This window comes from Castor canadensis, chromosome 12 (genome assembly GCF_047511655.1).
Source record: "Castor canadensis chromosome 12, mCasCan1.hap1v2, whole genome shotgun sequence".
Taxonomy (NCBI): Eukaryota; Metazoa; Chordata; class Mammalia; order Rodentia; family Castoridae; genus Castor; species Castor canadensis.
Window position 1 is genome coordinate 21,568,461 of NC_133397.1, and position 16,546 is coordinate 21,585,006.

The 16,546-nt window shown below is 42.6% G+C and overlaps 1 protein-coding gene across 16 annotated transcripts in view; it reads right to left on the minus strand.

Moving 5' to 3' along the window:
- The window catches only part of Dtnb (dystrobrevin beta), a 269,435-nt gene that overhangs the window by 50,514 nt on the left and 202,375 nt on the right, over positions 1 to 16,546 (minus strand). For 12 of the 16 annotated variants that reach the window (XR_012439625.1, XR_012439626.1, XM_074049314.1 and 9 more), the window contains one exon: positions 3,258 to 3,344. The exons of the other annotated variants lie outside the window; for them this stretch is intronic. Coding sequence is in view for 10 of the 12 variants with exons in the window: in XM_074049314.1 (XP_073905415.1) it covers positions 3,258 to 3,344 (87 nt within the window). In the remaining 2 variants the exon portion in view is untranslated. The remainder of the gene's footprint in view (positions 1 to 3,257; positions 3,345 to 16,546) is intronic. 16 annotated transcript variants of the gene reach the window in all.

Sequence of the window (16,546 nt, forward strand, 5' to 3'; positions counted from 1 at the left end):
AAGCTTGTAAGAAGGGGTGATAAAAAGGAAACAGAGGTCTGAGTCATAGACACTTAGGGTCTCTGAGACGGAGGGGATTCAGAGAAACAAGGCTGTGTGCCATCCTCCAGCAACTCATCCCTTCTGCATCCCAGATGCCCACACCATCAGAGGGGCCCCTTCCTTTTGAAAAAAGGGCTGAGGAAAGACAGGTGCCCCAGGAAATCCAAGATAGGGATTTCTAAGCAAGTGTGTAGAAAAACTCATGACTTTTAAGTCCCAGACCTTGAAGGCAAAAAGACCAAGAGAAAACTGTAATATTAAGAAAAACACAGGCTGAGAAAAACTACACCTAACACACTGGCTGACCAAAGGTGGAGCACCCTGGCTGGGGCTGGCCAGACATTGTAAATGTTTGGTTCCATAGTATCAAAATCCCCTTGTCTCCTTCTCTTCTTTTACTACACTCGTTCCACAATCAAAGGCCTTTACAGTGAATTAGTCCCTCCTCCTCTTCCCCCTCCCTTCTTCTTTTTGAGATGGGTTCTTGTTATATTGCCCAGTTTGAGCTCAAACTCACAATACCCCTGCCTCAGACTCCCAAGTGCTGAGATTACAGGCATGGACTACCACACCTGGCTTTCCACTATTCTTTAACACGAGTAAAGACCCCATCCAGATAGGATATCAGTAATGTAGGTCCTGGGTCAAATAAGGTTCTTGAATAGTAGACTGTATTTACAACTGACCTCTTTAATTTAGTATTTTATGCCAATTGCTGTTTAACCCGTATTAGGGAAGTCCTGGATTAACAGGGACTATGCATATGTAATTCTGTTTCTTTAAGACTAACAGAGCTTTAGGACAAGTATGATGATGATAACTGACCAGAAGGGGCTTTTGTGACTTGACTCACGAAAGTCAAGGTTTGTAAAGTTTTCAAAAACCATGATCAGAATTTGACAACATGATTTAAAATCTAAGAACTTAAAGACATGAGTTCAGTAGTCACCAAATCTTGTTATTTGATGGAGGAGAATATGGGAAGGTTACTGTTAAGTCAACAAAGATCTTTCTGACCTTTTCTTATACAGTCTACTATATTTTTTCCAGATTTTAAAAAACAACCTTTCTATGTTTCTACCTCTGTGATTTTTTTTTTTTAAACTATGTAAGCTCAGGCTGGCCTAGAACTTGCTATGTCTGTGGCTAATTCTTTATGCTCAATTTAGTCTTTCCTCTTGGATGGATTTTTTAAGACATGTACTTTAAGTCTTCGTCATGACATCTGGTGCCATTCCAGCATCAGCATGTATGGACGATCATTCCCCTACTAAGAGTATGTTACCATTAGTTGGCTTTAACGCTTCAGGGTCAAAGCCCCAAGGTCAGAGTTGATCTATAATATGTGCGCCCTAAAGATGTTTGAAACAGAGAACTATCCATACTTCCAAAATAAAAAACAATGAACATGAATGATTAACAAAACGAGTGGATACTATTAAGGGTGGATTGGGAGCCTAGCAGGGTTGCCCTCTGTGATTTGGCAGGAGAGACAGTAAGTTCCTCTGCAACACAGCTCCTTTTCTCTATCGTGTTCCATCTCCTCTGGAAGGCCAACCCATCTGTTATTTATATATGAGTGAGGAGGATGACATGGCTCCTTGGGAGTCAGTGAAAACTACTGGAAGATAATCGGAAAGGTCCCTAACTCTTCTGTTTGAGTTGACTTTCGTTTTCAGAATTAGCCAGGAAATTTCTGATTTCTTCAGGTAAGTATGGGGCCCAGTTCCTTACACTACAAATCAAGAACAGATGCAGCACTCACTACTGGTCCTGACTCTTGCTCAGGGAGCCTCGGTTCTAAGTCATGGGACTTGAGGACTTGGCTAAACCTACCGTGAACCTCTGGGGCTGAAATAGCAGCATGGTCTCTTCCAATGTTCTGCTGCTATTTTTACTGTGGAAGTTTTCAGTCCCCCTGGAAATCTGCCCTTCAGATAGAAAGCAATTCCTCCCAGAGACCAAGTGGCTGGGATGGGCACAAAGGAACCATACGGTGGATGAGGAGACACTCTCAATGAAACTGTTTGACATTGTCAGACCCTCCTCCCTCCTGCAGGAGAAGCCCATTAAACCCACCCTGGGCTCTGGAGGACCCTACAGTTTCTCCAACGCTTTAGAGAGGGAAGTGCTCCAAAGTGATGATGGCACTTAGTCACACTGGGCAGACAATGGGAAATGGTTAGGTACAGTACTGAAACAGTCTTGTTCATAAGTATGTTTTCCCTACTGACTAGGATTGGGGTCAAACAACCTTCCCAAGGAGCCAGGGCATGCTACAGACAAAACAAGGATCAAAATCTGAGGTGCCAGCTTTATAAATTATGGTTTTATCTCCAGGAATAAGAATCTCAAAGCAGAGATTTACAAGCTGTTTGGCATGGTGACTCCTCTTTGCTGCTGTACATGGGAAGGATGGCTGTGGATTACTGAAACGTTACCTGTCACCTTCCCTGAGGAGTGGAGGAAGGTGTGGTCTTCAGGCAGACAGGAGACTTTAGACTACCTGAATGTAACAGCGCACTGTTCAATATTAACTTTGCTATAGTTAGTGGTTATCAAACACTTTTCCATCTCAGCCTACTGAGTGGTCAGTCACATTCCCATGTTAATAGTGAGTAGCTATCATAGTAGCTTTCAGGGTAAGGGGTGTGAGGCTGTTACAATACACACAATTATTATGAGGAGGTATATGCAGCTTATAAGAAACCCCTTAGGTGACAATGATCCCATACCACTGTTGAAAATCACTAACTGATTTCAGTCACCGATAGAATGCTGCTGACAGATAAGGCATGGTAAAGATGGGACTGGGTGGTATTAAAGTCCCACACTAGACAAGTGTGCTATCTGTGGGCTGATTAGCCCTAAACTTTGACTATCAGAAGGAGGACTTCATTATCTGCCTCGAGGGGACAGGAAGAGGATGCATGAGATATGTCTGAAGGCTGGGTCTATGGAATTGTCAGTTTCCGAAAGGTGAACACTCTTCCGTTTGACCCGCAGGGACCGAACCCCACTTTCCAGGGGACTTTCCAATCCATGTGTAGGTGACTGGCAGGCTTGGCACGGCTCCATCTCTTGTGGACGCCAATGCTTCAGCGGCTATTTTAACTCTGCCAGTCATAGCTGGCAGCTGCTTGAGAACTCCCACCATGCAGAGCTGCTCTCCCGGTCAGTCCGCCCTGCCTGAGCGGCGCTGCTCTGCCACTAACCGTGCGCAGTGCTGCAGACGGGCCGCATAGGAGGCTATCAGCGCGTGCTCATCCAAGGGACCGGGCCTGTCCTGGCTACAGAGCAACCTGGGAATGGCGGGAGCAGAGATAGCAAGCGCGACACACACACAGAGGGAGAAATGAACATGGATTAAAATGAGCAAACTTAAAAACAGAAAAACAATAAATCACGATAGGGAAAACAATTAAAAAACCACAGTGTGCAATGGAACACAGTGTTAGGCTATTGGGAATCCATCCCACAAATCCTCTGAAAAGGAACTAAACGCAGTCTTTTAGGTGTCATCTTTGGCCAGCTGACACCACAGCCCTGGGGAAGGAGGAACCCCATCCGAGAGTTCTGCTCAGGCTCTGGTTTTAGGGAAAGCCCTCTGGCAGGACAGCTGAGCAGAGTGGATCTGCTTTACAGCTTTTGTCGACACTTAAGAATTCTCAGTGTTACCACATGCCACCCGTTGGATATTTTTATTTCTATAAAGACACTGCTTTAATACCCGTCTCCCACGTAACAAGTACTCACTGGAATTATATCTAACTGCAAACAGCACTATGAAGATCTCTCTTACAGACAGACGGAAGGCCCAAGAATGAGGTCTTTTATTTTTTCCCCTTAACTCTTTTACTACAGAAATGTTAAAACTTGCACACAATAGAGAAATCTCTACTGCCCCTCATGTTTCCATCATCAAACGTGAACAAACATCATCATTGTGTTGATCTTGCTTAATCCATCCTTCCTTCCCCAGCTTGCTATGCAGGACAGTTTCAGAAAATCCCAGGCAATTACTTCACCTGGAAATGCTTGTGTCCGTGTATCTATCAGATAGGGAAAACATTTTACATACCCTCAACATCATTACCACACCTAAAAACTTTGACAAAGTGTTTCAGTGTCTCAGCCCACCTGAAAATTTCTTCCAATCTTAAAAAAAAAAATCCTTTTCCAGTTAAAAATTAAGATCTAAACGAGGTTCCTGCTTTGCATTTGGTTTATGTTTCTTTCACGTTTGTACTTGGTTGATAGACTTCTGGTGTTTTTTGTTTGAATTTTTTTGTTTTTTGAGACAGGGTCTCCCTATGTAGTTCCAGCTGGCCTCAGCCTCTCAAGTGCTGAGGTTGTAGGCTTATACCACCACACTCAGCTATGCCACCACAATCCACAACACCTCCCTCTTTTCCCTATTTATTTCAGGACATTTAATTGGGAAGAAAACAGGTAATCTTGTAGAATACCCTGCCTGGATTTGACTGACTGCTTCCTGTGGTATCATTTAACTTGTTTCTCTACATTTAGATGCTTAATAAAAGTTTTTGATCTTGTTTTGTTTTTGAAAAATGACAAAAATCTGGTGACCTCTTTACCCTCTGGCAACATTCAAGATGACCTCTATGTAGATTTATGGAGTTCCTTTTCTTTGTAGATAATATATTGTACTTACATATCAAAAAGGAGGATGTAAATACTGACCAGTGAATTCAGGTGCTGCTGGTCACATCTCTATTGTAAAGACTCCCATCAAATGTTTACCTGATGGCTGAAGCATTTGATGAGTCTCATATAGATTATTTATTTCACTAAGGGTCACAAATTATTGATTTTTCCAGTTTTCTCATCCTTTCTGCATCGATTAATTTCCTTTATTTATTTAATTTGAAATACTGCTCATTCAAAAAACTCTCTGTATAGCTATCCTTATCTCAACTAACAAAAACGCTATGTCTTTCTTATTATTGCTTATGTCTACTCTTCAACAAAATTAGAGAAAAGGGCAGAAGAGGTTCTGCCTGGAAGCGAGGGGGGGTGGGGGGTGGGGCAGGGGGAGAAATGGCCCCAACAATGTATGCATATATGAATAAATGAATAGATGAATAAAAAAAGGTAAAACAAACAGTTGATTAATTCCCATTATTTTATAAAATTCAAAACAATAAGCTAGTGTCCTAGCAACCTCCAACGGTTACCAAGAAGTCATCTTTACTACTGTCTCTGTGAACTCAGATTTTTATGTATCTGAGGTGCTTCAATCTACTTCAAAAATCTTCTTGACGCTCAAATGGTTCTACCACTGGCCAGGGGAGCTCTTCCAGGCACCTGTGTTCTATGACATCTTTTACAGTTTGTTAGCTTTCTTGGGTTTTAGTATAAGATATTTCCATTTTGTTTTATATATTTATTGCCCCAGACTTGAAATCAAAATTCAACTAGGACGTCTGATCTTCCTCAGCATGAGAAAATACTGAGAGACCACAATCAGGGCAATGAGGTGCTCACAGTTCTGGGGGTGCCACTGCTCCTAGACCTTTTCAGTGGGTAAAGCAAGACAATTTGTATAACTTAGAAAGAAGTAAAATAAGTTCTCTCAGCACTTTCAATGTGTGATTTCATTTTCTTCTTCCATTTCTCTCATTATGTTTATATTTTCCTTTATGTTATTGATATCTAAAGGCTGTTTTAAAGTTTAAGTCTGCTAACTGCATTGTGTCTGTCAATTCTGACTCTTCATTTTTCTTTTGGTTATAGGTCATACTTTCTTCCTTTTTCCTATATCTATCTATTTATTTATTTATTTGAGACACGGTCTCGCTATGTAGCCTAAGCCTGACCATGAATTTATGATCCTTAATGCTGGGATTACGGATGTGTACCACCATGCTCAGCTCTATGTCTTTTTTTTTTTTTTACACTGAATGATGGATATGATTAATTTATATTGTTGAATATCTGGATTTTGTTTTCTTCCTCTAAAGAATCTACAGTCAGTTAATTAACTTGTGGACCACATTGATATGCTTGAGGTTTGTGTTTGAGCTTCATTACCACAATCTAGAGTAACATTTACCTAGTGCTATTTTCACTCTGCTCCTACGATGTGGCCTTTTTGGGGGTCTCTATGAGTGTCCAAAGTTTTCAGTGGAGACTCTACTTTGGCTGGTTGGAACTCAATCTGCCTGTGTGAGCTCAGGTAATTAATTCTCCAGATCCCCAGAACACATTCTTTCCCAGGAAGTTGTTCTCTGCTTAGTTTTCAGCAAGTCTCAAAGGGATCCCTGGGCAGATTTATGGAGCGCTTTCTCTGCATGGCTCCTCCTCTCTGCAGTCCTACTTGGGAAATTCCAGCCTCCCCAAACTCCAATTCCTGTCCCCTTTTCTTAAGCAAGATTAAACCCTGGACTGGACTTTGGGAAGATGCCTCTAGGCAGGGCTCCAGGCATCCCAGGGCTCTCCTCATTTGCTTTCCTTCCCTAAGAGATCAGTCATGAATTACTTAGTGCTTGATTTCTGAGAATAGTTGTTTCTTACACTCAGAACAATTTTCCAGTAGTTGGTAGTGGAAGAGGTAATAGAATGCCAGTTACTTCACCACAACCAGAGGAAGCTCTCTCTCTCTAATAACTCATTTTTATGATACTTTCGTAAAATATTGGTCTACCTCAAACTGCAAATTAAAACAAACTGCTACTTCATTGCAGACAGACTGAGAAGTACTGCTACATAACTTGGAGGCCACTAAAAGTGCTCAGATATGAGAAGTTATTTGAGAGTTTTGAAAAGAGGCAAGGAATGATGTGATTTATATTCTAATAGGAAAAGGAGCTCTGTGGAAAGTAAACTACAGAGAACAGGAGAAGCAGCAACCAACTCAAAGATCGCTGCAACATTCCAGTGCAGACACAGTGGCTAGGAAAACAGTAATAGCAGAAGCAGTGAAAAATAGTAGGGTCTTGGGACAGATTTTGGTGTTGCTTTTGGATAGACTTGATGGAATAATTGGGCAGTTTAGATGGGTGTAAGAGAATGAGAGGAATCAAAGTTATGACTGAGCAATCAGGAAGATGAAATTGTCATTAAGTGAGATGGGAAAATGATAGGAGAAATAGATTTGGTGGGAGAAGACAGAGAACTCATTTTGGACCATGCTAATTATGAGATATGTTTTAAATACATAACTAAAGATAATAATTAGGAGGTAGATATATGAGGTTACAGATCAGGGAAAGATCTGGGCTAGAAAAATATGTTTGGAAGTCACCATATGCAGACAGCAATTATGTACCTGTGAGGTGGGCTGTGGATGTAGCTTAGTGATAGAGCACTTGCCTAGCAAGCTCAAGGCCCTGGTTTGATCCCCAGCACTGCCAGAAATAACAACAATAAAAATATGAGTCCAGATGGGATCATCTATAGTAAATGCATGAGACTAGAAAAGAGAAGTGGTCCATATGGTATACTGTCAGTTAGAGTTAAAAGAGGTGTGATAAACCCAGAAAAGGAGGCCAAGAAGAAATAGAAGGAAACCTAAGAAAGCATAAGGGCCAAGTGCAAAGGTGTTTCAAGAAGAATAAAAAGGGAGAGTCCATGTATGCCAACTGCCACTGACAGATCAAGTCAGGTATTGACTGAGTGTTGACCACTGGAGTTGGTACAGTGGAAGTCACTGGTCCCCTTGAGAGACAAAGTTCCAGCAGAGTGATGGGAGGTGAAATTGACTGGGGTGTGTTCCAAAGAGGATGGCAGAACAGAAGCTGAAGATACTATAGATGACTCTTTCAAGAAGTTGTTCTGAAATGGGAAGAAGAGAGATGTAGGGTTAGTGGAAGGGGAACAGAGGCTTATTTTTTTCCCAAGAAAGGAGAAATATTAGCAGATCTGTAGGTTGATGGGAAAGATTCAGTTGAAATGAAGTAAAACGAAGATATAGAAAACAGAAGGGAGAACTGCTTTATCAGAAGTTCTTAATGGAAAGTGACATGAGGTTCAGTGCACACAAGGGCACCTATCTAACAGGAGAGATGGCTATGTGTATGGGTATAGACAGGTGGGCAGGTAGGTGAGGCAGAGCTTAGGGGATTTTTCTTTTATCTCAGTGAAGTAGGATGCAACAATCCATTAGGCTCTGGTTTAAGTTTAGAGGAGCACTGCTATTCAGTAGTATTATTTGCCAGGTAAGACCTTAGATCAAAATAAAAAGCAGTATCAGGAGTTGCCGGTCGTAGATCAGGAACGCAAGGGGTCTGCGAACTTTCTGGTAATTGTTTGGAGTATGGGGCGGTGTGATGTTCTACTCGCACTCAAAAGTGTCTCTAGGTAAAGGATGGAGCGTTCTGGTCTGTAGCCACTGATAACAGAATTTTTTTTTTTTTGTAGTACTGGGGTTTGAATTCAGGGCCTATACACCTTGACCCATTCCACCAGCCCTTTTTTGTGAAGGGTTTTTGAGATAGGGTCTCGCAAACTATTTGCTGGAGCTGGTTTTAAACAGTGATCCTCCTGATCTCTGCCTCCTCGATAGCCAGGATTACAGGGGTGAGCCACCGGTGCCTGGCAATAATAGAAATCTTTAGGAGGCAGCAGGGTTTAGCAATTGATAGCCTGGGCTTTGGGGTTTAGTCCATACTCAGATATTCCTTAGCTCTGTGAACTTGGACAACAAAGTCCCTATGTCCCAGTCCCCTCAGCTATAAAGAAGAGTAATATGAAGTCTATCTCATGCAATATTTACTTTATGGAGTGTTGGGGACATTACATAAAATAACGTCCATGAGACATCTGGCACACATACTGCAGTAGTCATTATCAATAAGGTGCCTGTGATCCATCAGAGACTTTGGTTTACTTTTGGAACAATCTTACAGAAAAGGCATTACTGCAACCTTCCCAACTTTACATTTTCAGCTAAGCTTCGGAACAATGTGCTTGACGGCTTCTTCAGCATCACCCCCAGCTGTCTGACAGGCATCTCAAACCGAATGTGTTCCAAATAGCACTCCCCCACTAATTCCTCACTTGCCATTTCCAGCCTGACCAGTTTGAATGAATGCATCAATCCTCACCAAGCTGTGAAGCCACAGACTCCTCCACAGTCTTTCTCTCACACCACAGCCAATCCATTAGCGAGTCCTGTCAGCAACTCCTCTGCTGCCTAACTTACAGCAGCATTTCTCACCACATCTCAGCAGCCTCTTGACTGGTCTCTTCTTCCTCCACTTCATTCTCTACAGTGCATTGAGTGATCTTTCAGTAATAAATCAGCATCGGTGATGAAAATATTCTAAAGTTGATTGTGGTGATGGTTGCACAAGTGCATATAGTAAACCCACTGAATTAGAAACTTTGAACAGATGAATTAAAGAGCAGATGAATTACATCTCAATAAATGTGTTTAGGAAATAAACCAAGGGTCCTGACGAATAACTCTGAAACTGCTATACATGCTACTGGGACTGAACAAATACGTTAGTGGATGTTGGCGACAGGAGTCAGGCTTTCAGCACTGAAGAGGGAAGTCACCCACAACCAAGGGCTAGCAGGAACCAAGTGACACGTAGACCCAGACACTTCAGTGTAACTCATGCATAGCTTGATGTGGACACAGGTGGACAGATAATTTTAGATGTGTATGCATACAAATACTGATTTTTTTTTGGTGGTACTGGGGTTTGAACACAGGGCTTTGTGTTTGCTAGGCAAGCCACTTGAGCCACACTTCCAGTCCTTTTCCACTTTAGTTATTTTTCAATAAGAATCTCATGTTTTTACCTAGAGCCAGCCTCAGACTGCCACCCACCTATCTAGAGTCCCCCTCCTCCACTCCTCCCCTCCCTAGCCCCAGCCAAGTAGCTGGGATGAGGGGTGTACATTACCATACCTAACTTATTGATTGAGATGGGTCTTGATAACTTCTTGCCTGGGCTGGCCTCAAACCATGATCCTCCCAAATCTCTGCCTCCTGAGTAGCTGGGATCACAGGCGTGAACCTCTGTGCCCAGGCTGATATTAATTTCTAATGCCATTCTCCAATAGAAGGAACCAGGGCTCCTTGGAGAAATGCCTCATTCTAGGGCTTGGGCAAGGAATGTACAAGAGACTAAAGCATGTTGCAATGCCAGAAAGCAAGGAAGTCCTAAAAAAAAGAGAAAAGTAAATAGAAAAAAGAAGGTATGTCAGTGGGACATACAACCCAACCTGATAGATGGCCTAGTGGCTCAAGTGCTAGAGCAACCATCTAACAAGTGTGTGGCCCTGAGTTCAACCCCTAGTACCGCCAAAAATATACAAAAATTTATTATATACACACACATTTTGCTATGAGATACAGCCTCACTATGTAGCTCAGGCTAGCCTTGAAATCACCAGCCTCCAGCATCTGCCTCCTGAGTGCTGGCATTACAAGTGTGCACCACCATACCTGGCAAAAAGAAAAAAAAAAAAAAAAAAAAAGAGAGATCCTGTTCTCTAATGATATCCAGCCCTTACCTAGAGCTCTGAACTAGCTTCCTACTGCTTTTCCTCTATTCCAAAGAAGTAATTACGTATAAAGAGTTCAAACAACAGGTAAGTAAAAAACCTGGACCCTGAACTCAGGCCTAGCTGACCTTAGAACCCATACTCATTCCATGCCCCCACGTTTTCTTCTCTATCAGCCAAAAATGCACTTGACAAGGGCAGGAGAAATGAGCATATGCAGCCATGGCATATAGGGTAGCAGGTTCCTGAACCTGAGCAAAGTCCTGGGCTGGGCCAGGCCACTGTGAGGACAGGATTGCAGTGGTACCTTGTGGGCGGGAAGGGAGCTGATCTCTATTTGGGTAAATGACATTTGATTTGGGTTGAACTGACAGACAGGTAAAGGTGAGTGAGATTCCTATCAGGGTACTTCAGTTTTTATATTTGTGAGATAACTGAAAATACAGAATTTGGGTCTTATTACAAAGCGGTTACAAGAGAATTTAAGACAATATTATTTTCTAACTGTCACTTCTACTGAAATGACAAGAGTAATTCTAGCAACCGAAGTGCTCACCATCTAGTGGACTGACCTCCAAAGGAGGCTAAAAGCAGGAAAGTGGCCTCTAATGCTGGGTGGGCAATAACTTACTAATATTGTCTTCCTTCTCCCAATCCTAATTACTAGCTGCTCTCTGAACAAGAGTGCTTGTTAGACTCTTCAAATTCCCAGGAACTCAAACACTCAGCACACTCATCTTTCCATTACCAGGCCTGCGGGTGTGCTGAAGGGAGGCAACCGAGTCTCATCTCTGTATTTAGTATTCTAAATTTCACAAGAGCCAAATTTTGTGCCTTTGATTTTTTCAAGTGCAATAATCAGAAGACAGTCCTAATGAAGATGCGAGGCCTAGCAAACCTGAAGCAATCGGAGGCCGTTATCTTCTTTGTTGAGTTCAGTGATGAGCCACACGGCATGCTGACTTCTGAAGTGCCATTCATTGGCTCTGAAATTCCAGAGACTAACAAGAAGTCTGTCTGTAGAGCTACAGCTCATCTTAACATCCTTATTCCAAACTCAAGACAAGCTGAAATGTTAATTTTTCTCAAGGGCATATATGACTTTTTAGGCCATAGGATTTTTGTTGCAACTACTCAGTTGCTGTTTTAGGAGAAGAAACCATAGACAATTTGTAAACGAATGGCCATGGCTGTGTTCTGATGAAACTTTACAAAAGTAGTCTGCCAACTGCAGGCTGCAGTTTGAAACCACTGCCCTCTAAAGTGTCCTGCATGGCACACCCCTGAGCAGAGTTCAGGAGCCTTGTCTTATGTTCCTGGATCTGGGTCAACATTAGGAGCTAGAGAGGCCTAAAAGCCACATTAGTCAGTCTGCAATGATGCCAAATTGGCCTAGACATGGGATTTAGGTGGTCCTAGGGATTCATCATGATGTTGGTGAAAAACCAATGATGACAGCCACACCCTTCCAAAATGACATAATTCAGGAAAGAGAAGCTCTTCTCCCTGGTGAACCTTCTCCAGATCAAAACCAGGGTGAGCCTGATCTAACAGGGCCATTTCAGGCTGCAACATGGCAGCCTGTATTATCCCTGCTGGCCTTGTAGTTGTAAACACAGTCACATACAAGCTACTCCTCAATTTGGTCTGAAGGTAGTATGGGAACATTTCTCCTAAGGTCAGTGAGATGCTCCTGAGTTGTTTTGTTTTTGAAACAGGGTCTCACTCCGAAGCCCAGGCTGGCCTCCTGATCCTCCCACCTCTGTCTCAATGCTTCTGAGTTTCCAGCAGGCAACTGTCATGATCAGACATGAGCTTTGGAGGATACCTGTGTCTGAGCATGGAGCAGACTAGAGTGCGGCTCAGTGAGGAGGCTCTGAAGGAATCTAGGTGGGAGGTGATGCCTGCAGGCCTGCATGGAGCACAGAATGAAGTGGGAAGATTTAGGAGATATTCAAGGGAAAAAAAAAACCCCAATAGTGGCTTACTGAATTGTACACCTTCATCATACTCATCTAATTTTATACTTAATTTAGTAAATTTTATTACATATACTTTATTTTTCTTTTTTGCAACACCAGGGTTTGGACTCAGGGCCTCATACTAGCTAGGCAGGTGCTCTACCACTTGAGCTACGCCACCAGTCCTATACATAAATTATAACTCAATAAAGATGAAAACAATTAGTGACATCGTGACTGGTGGTGGTGGTGGGAGCAGAGGAGAGAAAAGGAGCCAAAAAGATTCCCAGGTTGCAGGCTTTGGCAGGAGGTTGTCATTGCTGCTGTACACTGGGATGAGACAGGAACACAGGCGAGAGGGAAGGGAGGAATCCAGGTTTACATGTGTAAACCTGAGCAGGGACTCAGTGGAGACAGTTCTGGAACTCAGGAGACTGATGTGGTTGGAAATTAGGCAGGGAATCCTAATGGGATCCCCTAGCATGAGAGCCTAAAAAGGCCCCGGGCAGAGTACTGAAGAATACCAGCACACACAGGATGGTAGCACACAGGAATGTATGACAGAGCCCAAGGGAGGAAATTAGGAAGAAAGGCACTAGAATTTAGCCACACATTGGAATTTAGAGCACAATAGAAAATCCAGGTCCTTCCAATCTAGAATTCAGTCTAGATGTTGATTTCCCTTTTCATCTGCTAAAATGTAAGGCCAGGAGGAGAAAAGACCGAAACACCTCAAGGAAGACAGCTCTTGGAAGCTCAATTAGAAGTGGTATATGATAAACTCATTGAAATGTCCTCCATTTCAGTGCACAAAGCCAGCCGGCTCCAACAGTAAATCATTAGACAATCCTCCAGACTCTAGAGAGCCTTGAGATTTGTTGAAACGTCCAAATGTCTCCTGTGGGAGAACTGTGTGGTGAGATCAAAGGAGCCAAAAGACATTCAGAAAGATTCTAGTTAAAATCCAAATACCCAGAATACCCAGGGACCTCTAAAAGAAAGCCCTTCTGGAAGTGAGTACAGGGTCGGGATTACACTGAAAGCATCAGGGTAGAGTTTCTGTAGAAGACAACAGCTGTGGATCACTGTATGTCCTGCCATGGCAACATACTAAAATGTATATGCACATTCATTAATGGTCAGTAAACACAGTAGCTGGTTTCCATATGCCTGAGACGCTCAGATCCATAGGGCAGGAAATGTCACCTTTCTCTACCACATCATCCTCTAGCACACCATAAATAATTCTGGGAGCAAATCAAGTTTCTTTTCTCCTTGACACTAAAAGAAACACAATGCCAATGTACTGGTGTGGGAGATATGGATTTACAGGATGTAAGGACAGTCCCTGTCTGCATTCTCTCTCCTTAAAGGACCTCAACCTACGGAGAGGGGAAAGGAACCAGGAAAGACATCCTTATAACAGCTCATTTCCTCCCAATCTCTACCTCCCAAATAGCTAGGACTATAGCCTTGAGCCATCGTGTCTGGCCTGCGTTCCCTTCTTGTGAGGTAGACACTGAGGTAAAAAGCTCTAAAGGATATTATCTTGCCCTTACCTAAGATGCTTAGAAATTGGTGGCTTCTCTATCTACCTGATCCCCGCAAGACGGTGCACGTCCCAACGCACTACGTCTTGACAGACTGACCAGGACAGCATTGTTCAACTCAGCAGCAAGCATCCTTTAACTTCCGAGAGAACTAAAAATGATGCAGCAGGGAACAAACCTACGCAAAGGGAGACTTGCTGTAATATACCTATGGATACAGTTTTTCTCAGGAGCTACCCTAAAAATAAGCCTATGACTATTGTCTCCTCTGCACCTCCAACCTGCAGGGACTACCAGCCCATCTTTCTGAATCCCCATTACCAGGGCCTTCTCCGTTCCTCCCCCTACTCCCCCTCCCAGCTTTGAACAAACCCTGGGCATTGTGCATGTTGCACCACTGAGCTACGTCCCCAGCCTGGTTTTCATGTTCTCTTGTCTGTTAAATCACCATCACTCATCCATGTGCTTGGCTGCTTCCAGAATTTTCTTGCTATTGTCTCTGCTTCTGTATTTCCTTCCCCTGTGGGTCTTTACGTTTCAAATCTCTTGACACATTTTTGTAATGCTTCAGAAGGAAACACAGGCAAATACGGCTCAATATGCCATGCACACTACCTTCCTTTTCTTCCCTTCTCCAAACTGCAATTATCCTATTTGCAGACCTTTACCCTTGTGTACTGGCTGTGTCAATATTTGAACTGTAGCATTTGGTCCACAGTGTGATAGGCTAAGAGCACAGAAAGACACTCAGACCTGATCCAGACAGGTTATCCTGGACCCAGAGCCTCCTACAAGAGGTGGAAAGGACACGGGAGAGCATGTGTAGTTGTACACAGAGAGCTGCTTTACATGAAGACAGAAAATTCTAGAACTGGAAGTGTGTGTGTGTGTGTGTGTGTGTGTAAAAGCGTGTATGCATGTGTGCTGGGTAGCACAACAGCGGTCTGCCAGTGACATGCCATTTTTCCTTTCCCAGGACTGCTCTGTCTTCCTTGACAGCATGCCCTTCTTTTGGAGAAATGCTTCCTCCTTCTGTGCTAATGATTTAGGTCTGAAGGGCATAGCCCATCCCATACCCCAGTAACAGGTCCAGGCCTCAAGAATCCTCCCTTGACTTCCTCCCTGAAGGAGGAAAAGGACAGCCCCAGGAGGGACATGGCTGTGGTGTAACTGAGCCCTCGGCAGCACTGGAGGTGCCTGATCCACAGTGGAGGGGAGGCGGGAGTTGACAGCCCCTGACAGAGGAGCTAAGAGATGGAGAACATCTTGTGGCTTTGATCCACATACACAAACCAGCCCTTTCCCTTTTGCTTTCCCTTGTTCTGTGGGTTTGTACTTACTGAGGTTAGATTTTTTTTTTTAGACTATAAGGAATTTTATTTTTTATTTTTTTATTTTTAGACTATAAGGAATTTTAGTTTTTATTTTTGGCATAATGTAAACTCTTTTATTTTTTTGTTATTATTTTTTTTATTCACATGTGCATACATTATTTGGGTCACTTCTCCCCCCTGCCCCCCTCTGAGGTTAGATTTTAACACTTGAAATTAAGAAGATGTAACTAATGTAACAACTGAATGCACAAAGCAAAAAGGGCTTCATAGTGAAGATTTTTGTTATGGCCATGTTATATAAAATTCCCACAGAATATTTAATTATTCATAAATAATTAGAGCTGAAGCTTTAGAAGACATTTAAAAATAAAAATATTAGCACTGTTTTCCATACTGGTTGGGATGTACAGTGACTTAAAATAGCACAACAGTACAGGGCATAACATCACAATTTACATTCTGAACCGTGAGGAAAAAGAAGAATAGACACAGGCCTAGGAGGAAAGTAGATAGTGGAGGGGGATTTTTAAGCCTTTTGTTTTTTTAAAGCTTTCCAAGTTTTTTTTGTTGCGTTTTTAAATGTACTATCCTGATTCCTATAAAAGAGAGCAAGTTTCAAGAAACTACTCTAAGGCAAAGACAAAATTGCTTTTCAGCTATAGAAATATCAATATGGGGATATTAAAATAACATTACAGGGGGCAAATCCCTAGAGTAGAATCTCTCAGGAACATAATTCATAGTATCTCATGTGACAGCTAGCATCTTTGCCACTTATAAGGTCCTCTGCATCTTTTCTTGGGACCAAAAGGGCATTATTTTTGACAACTATAGCTATTATCAATTGTATACCTATGGAAAAAAATGTGGAAAGTGAGTGCTTAAATTTTTCCTACAGTACACATTCTTGTCTGATTCTGTGTCTTGTGATGGATTCTGTAAGAAACTTATTCCTTTACCTGAGGAGTCCTGCCTCAGTCAGGCCAGGCCCTGTAGCTGGCTTTCACAGACTCTGGAGACATAGGTCTGACTACACTCAGAGCAGGAAAAAAAAGTGATGAGGCTTGAGGAGGTAAACAGAACACCTCTGGAAAGTTATATTATCTGGTTACTGGGGGTGATGAAAAGCCATGTCTCTAACCACACAATTGATGTCCACACTGGCATGTCACAACCT